Source organism: Oratosquilla oratoria, unplaced genomic scaffold (assembly GCF_046742065.1).
Source record: "Oratosquilla oratoria isolate Oo_2021 unplaced genomic scaffold, ASM4674206v1 SCAFFOLD60, whole genome shotgun sequence".
Lineage (NCBI taxonomy): Eukaryota > Metazoa > Arthropoda > Malacostraca > Stomatopoda > Squillidae > Oratosquilla > Oratosquilla oratoria.
The window spans coordinates 1,914-7,898 of NW_027467724.1; the positions used below are offsets into that span (position 1 = coordinate 1,914).

Here is a 5,985-nt window from a genome sequence, read left to right on the forward strand (position 1 = left end):
TTTTCCTCAGGGTCTATGGGATGGGTTCCACGTTCAACTATTTCTCTCAATACTCTTTCATCAGTACGGTATGCTGTACTCATGAAAGATCTATAATGCAGAAGGATTGGAGGAGTTTCTCAGGGCGGGGATTGTGACATCTCATATAAGCGTCCATCCTTTGCATGATGATAGACTGGACGTCCTTGTTGGAATAGCCATTATTCACTAGGACCTGCTGTAGGCGTTGAAGCTCTTGATGGAGTAGGGGCCAAGTAGAACAATGGGTGAATGCTCTGTTGACGTATGAGCGGATGACACATCTTTTATAAGAGGTGGGACATTCTCCTTCAGCGTGAGCTGAAGTGACGAATTTGCTATCAACTGGCTTTACAGACACATATAAGGAGGGTAAGAACATATCATCATGCAGCTCGAGAGTGAAATTAAGGCAAGAGCTACTTATAAACGCGTCACGTAAATACTGGAGATATTCCCGGTCTCTAAACTCCACAAAAATGTCGTTCACATATCTACCGTAAGTAAAAGGACGAAGATGGGGAACAGAAAGAACTCTTCTCCCCGCCAGGCCCATGTAAAAGTTGGCAAAGAGGACCCCAAGTGAGAACCCCATCGCAACACCGTCCACCTACCTATACATTTTTTTTAAATCAGATCCACGGAAAGGAGATTCTTTTGTACAGGTTTCAAGTAGAGAACGCAGGAGATTTTCCGGTATACCCAAGTGTTGATGGTGGAAACGGTAGACCTCGTCCAAAATTAAGTCTATTTTCTCATCAAGGGACGTTAGTAAAAAGGCTTTCGGCATAAAGAGATGCAATAAGGCCTGTGGGTTCCTTGTTGTGGAGTAAATCAATAAACTCTATAGGGGATTTGAGCAAGCTGCGGTCAAATTTAATTCAACATGTATAAACGAATAATTGCTGCCTACTTTTACGAATATAAAAACCCACGACCCGGCAGTCCGTCTTACTGACTTTAACCTGGATTATCGGAGAAAGCTTCTCCAATACCAGAGAGCCATCAAAAAAGAACAGAGTACCAAGCTTCAAGTGGAACTTGAGTACATTGAAAACAAATTATCCTCCTATGTAATGCCAGATGACCTCAGACAATCAATTACGTATCACCTACTTAATATTCTCTCGTAGTCTCGCCGTTCCAGCGAAGCTAAGATTTTGAAACATATATATATATATATATATATATATATATATATATATATATATATATATATATATATATATATATATATATATATATTCCATCTCAACCGTGGCCCCCTCTGATTCCCGTGGAACAAAAAAGGCTACATCAATCTGCCAAGCTACGAGCCGATCCCCGACCTGATTAAACTCCTAGCCCTCTGCCTCAACTGCCACGTTCTAAAAAAGCCCAGCCGTCACCAGAGAGAGAGTGGAGATAGAGGTTCTCCTTGAGAACATCTACGCTCTAGAACACGATGGTAAAGTCTCCACTTCCCCCAACCTTTCTGTGGAATTGTTGGCCGAAGCAGGTAAATCCCGAGTTTCCTATAAGAGTCGTCTGGTTGATGCCAGCCTGAAGAAAGCCGCTAGAGAACTCCGGGAAAACGAAGACATTGTTATAAGAAGAGCCAACAAATCTGCTGTGTTCGTTCTCCTACCAAAGTGTGAGTACTTACAAAAGATGGATGTGATCTTGGGAGATTCCTCTAAATTTGAACGAATCTCCAGGGATCCTACTAACAAGTTGAAATCTAAGTGCAATGGCATAATTAATGCCGTTAACGCTAAAGCCGGGGGAATCCATCTTTTTTGCATTTCTGGGGACCATGGTCCTGGCTATGTTTATGGCAATATGAAAACACATAAACCCAATCATCCGCTTAGACCTATTATCAGCTAAATCCCCACTCCAACCTACAGCCTACCAAAACTCTGAACAACCTTCTCTCTCCTTATATACCCAGTACCTGGTTGCTCAAATCCCCTATAGAGTTTGTTGATTTACTCCACAACAAGGAACCCATAGGCCTTATTGCATCTTTTGATGCCGAAAGCCTTTTTACTAACGTCCCCGTTGATGAGACAATAGTCCACCGTTCCCACCATCAACACTTGGGTATACCGGAAAATCTCCTGCGTCTTCTACTTGAAGCCTGCACCAAAGAATCCCCTTTCCGTGGACCAGATGGAAAGATTTATAGGCAGGTGGACGGTGCTACGATGGAGTCCCCACTTGGGGTCCTCTTTGCCAACTTTTACATGGGCCTAGTGGAGAGAAGAGTTCTTTCTGTTCCCCATCTTCGTCCTTTTACTTAAGGTAGATATGTGAACGACATTTTTGTGGAGGTTAGAGACCGGAAATATCTCCAGTATTTACGTGACGCGTTTATAAGTAGCTCTTGCCTTAATTTCACTCTCGAGCTGCATGATGATGGGTCCTTACCCTTCTTACATGTGTTTGTAAAGCCAGTTGATAGCAAATTCGTCACTTCAGTTCACGCCAAAGTAAAATTAAGGAAGATGCCTGAAACGCTGAAGGAGATGTCCCCACCTCTTAATAAAAGAATGTGCCATCCGCTCATACTTCCACAGAACATTCAACCATTGTTCTACTTGGCCCCCTACTCCATCAAGAGCTACAACCGCCTACAGCAAGTCCTAGTGAATAATGGCTTTTCCAACAAGGACGTCCAGTCTATCATCATGCCAAAGGAGGGACGCTTATATAAGATGTCACAATCCCCGCCCTGAGAAACGCCCACCAATTCCTTCTGTACTATAGATCTTTCATGAGTACAGCAATACCATACTGACGAAAGAATATTGTGACATCCCATAGACTCCGAGGACAAAGTTTGGAGCTCCGTACTTTCTAAAAAAAAAAAAAAAAAAAAAAAAAAAAAATAAAAAAAAAAAAAAAAAAAAAAAATAAAAAAAAAAAAAAAAAAAAAAAAAAAAAAAAAACAAAACACAAAAAAAAAAAAAAAAAAAAAAAACTCCTAAAATATAATCTTTTCCGTGCCCATAACCCCCTCAAAAGAAGTAAAGTCATGTACGAATTTATTTGACCACACGAAGACTGTAAGCTTCGTATTTTTCTCTTTCCCGACGCCTCAGTTGCCATTTACGAGAACGGAGGCCCCAAAGACACACTTTTCAAATACACATTCTACCCTTTGGTCCAGGGATATTTTTAGTCAACCAACACTATAAATCATCGACCTCTGCCAATGACAGCCACCGGTTGGAGATTATAAAGGCCCTTTACATTAAGGAGAAAAAGCCCCCACCATAAATATACAAAATTGAATTTCTCCACTGGCTCTGGCTACGCTACATGGACACTCACTCCACCACCACATACAACACGAAAAGATGAATGGCCAGAATATCACCAAGTCAGCCCCCGGACAGAAGGCCCACACTACAAGCAACAGCAGAAGAACTTAGGACAGATTCGCACTGATTCCACCCATCGGACCAATCTCCCTGACATTTATGTTTACCTCTCCCAATGACCACTTTTAGTTTGTATTTAACCTGCAACAGCTTTGTACTAAATATATCTTGTACTTGAATAATGCCCAAAGATGAGCGAAACGTCGTACAGTAGCATTGTATTCCGCGTTCCCGATGAGCCGAGATCTTTGATTAGAAAACTTGAGTCTATCAACAAGAAGTTTATTTTAGGACCAAGCTGCGGTAAAAATTAATCAATATATATCTATATATATATATATATATAATATAGATAGATATATATATATATATAACATATATATATATATAAAATTTACATATATAGTATTGATATATATATATATTATAAGTATATATATTATATATATATATATATTATATATACAATATTATAAATATAGGTGGAGGGGGGGGGGGGGGGGGGGGGGGGGGGGGGGGGGGGGGGGGGGGGGGAACTGAAAAATTTCTAATAGTTAGGGGAACCATGAACGATGCAATATAATAAGTTTTGATATGACCAATCTAAATTCGGAAACATCTTCACAAACCTTTATTTCCACTTCATTCTTACAAGTTATCGTGTGGCCATCATCAGTATAGTGGAAAAAGAGAATTATATTTTTTATATTAAAGTGACATTGATAAAAATAAAAATATGATCTATACTAATAAAAAACATGGAGTTTTGTTTTTTCTAAAACAGAAAAAAAAATAAAAATCTAGACAAAATCCCGATTCCCATAAACATAAAAATGAAAAAAAAAAAATTATATAGAATATAAAGATTTATTGACTTGCAACAACGCGAGTAAGTTAGGGCCTATGTTCCATGTAGGGTTGGGGCAGATGGTTTTTTATCATTTGTTTAGGTTGGTTGAATAATAGTTAAATCATAGTTGTTTTTTTGTCTTGTTTCATTGTGTCGGTCATTTTTTTTTTTTTTTTTTTTTAGTCCTTAATCATGCGGACTTGCATTAACCAGGCATGGTCTTGGAATGGCTACTGAATACAGGCTTGGGGTCTATTGCTGAAACCGTTCCTTAAAGAACAATTCGCGAGCAACTGATTGAGTCCTGCATCCAGGAATATTTGAGAGATGAGAACAATGCTTGTCCACTACCGGTCACCAGGGGATTAATGATAAACCAAATTTAAGATAATTGAACAAATAATTAATAATTGTGACTTTACTGATTATTAAAAGTCCTTACCCATTATAAAACATCACCCAACCGATAAAATAACATGAACATAGCCCTAACTCGTATTTGCGTTGTTCTAGTGAATGCATTCTTTTAATTTCTTTTTATGGTATTTTTGTCCATGACTTGTGATGTTTGTTTATTCTAAGCATAGTTGCTTCTATATTATTTTGTTAGCAGTTATGGAGCACCCATTTTATTATTAATTTTTGTTATAAAGTATTTATATATAGGTAGGACTATTTTCATCGTGTACACTGTAACAGAGAATATTATTCTCTTTTTAGGACCCCACTTAATGAGGATGCACATTGTAATTGTGCAAAAACGTCCAGAGCTGAAATAAAGAATTGTGATAGAATAATTCATGAATGAAATTGGTGTGAAAGGAACGAAGAATACAATCCGGGAGAATCAAAAATATTGAGAAATACAATCGGGAGAATTTATTTTAGAGGAAAAATTATTGCATTTATGTCCTTTTTATGAGCATTGTATGTTTTTTTGTAGTTGTGGTTGATTTATTTGACAGGTTTATCAATGTAGTGTACCTTTTATTTTTATTCATGCTAGATTCTCAACTGGGGATTTTTTGTCAGTTTTTTTAATTATTTCAGCCGTCTGTGTGTTTATTATATGTATGCATGGAATACAGTGGATAGCCTATTAGGTTGGACTAGTAATTGGTTTGAAAGGTCGAAAACAGAGGAGGTTGTTTTAAATTGGAAAAAACTTCCCGCGGATGGAAAAAAAATAAAGTGTTGCAAGTGGAGTTCCTCAGCGTGGTCTCGTTCTTGGGCCACTTCTTATTCATAGTAATGGCTCAGTATAAATGATTATAGACCATGCGGACTTAGAAATCTACTGATTTCCAAATTTGCTGATGATTATACAAAACTGGTGCGGAGAGTAACGGAGTGGCCTAATGATCACATCCCAAAAATCCCATATTATATATTCATGAAGATTTAGATAAAATTACAGCATATTCGGTCTGAAAAGTGGGCTAATGAAAATTCTAACACAGGTTAAATGCAAAGGTAATGCACATAGGTTAAAAATAATCAGGAAGTACGATTAGCAAGTTTATTTGGAAATTCGTTAACAAAAGTGCGATAGTGAAAAAAGATATCTCGGCGTTAATTATCAGTAACGACCTCTCAAGATCATCCCAAGACAGTGTATTTCAGCCCTCCTGAGAAAGCAAATAAAGATTTTCTGGGGACTGATTGCGCGAATCTTTTGATTTCAATACGTCCCATCCACTCATTAAACAAAGCTATAATTATAAATCGTTAGTTCCGTACCCACATTTG

The 5,985-nt window shown here is 37.9% G+C and overlaps 1 protein-coding gene across 1 annotated transcript; it reads left to right on the forward strand.

Annotated features, from left to right (window-relative positions):
• The first annotated feature begins 535 nt into the window (after nt 1-535).
• On the forward strand, nt 536-2,303 carry LOC143023777 (uncharacterized). The gene is made up of 3 exons (XM_076182392.1): nt 536-600; nt 1,395-1,834; nt 1,978-2,303. Exons 1-3 carry the CDS (start codon nt 536-538, stop codon nt 2,301-2,303), a joined length of 831 nt encoding a protein of 276 aa, XP_076038507.1.
• The last annotated feature ends 3,682 nt before the right edge of the window (nt 2,304-5,985 follow it).

Excerpts from the sequence above, each read along its gene's own strand:
- LOC143023777 (XM_076182392.1), top strand. The coding sequence starts at position 536 with ATGGGGAACAGAAAGAACTCTTCTCCCCGCCAGGCCCATGTAAAAGTT. Across the intron at positions 601-1,394 it reads GTTGGCAAAGAGGACCCCAA|CCCAGCCGTCACCAGAGAGA; the intron begins GTGAGAACCCCA and ends GTTCTAAAAAAG. Across the intron at positions 1,835-1,977 it reads TGGTCCTGGCTATGTTTATG|AGTTTGTTGATTTACTCCAC; the intron begins GCAATATGAAAA and ends AATCCCCTATAG.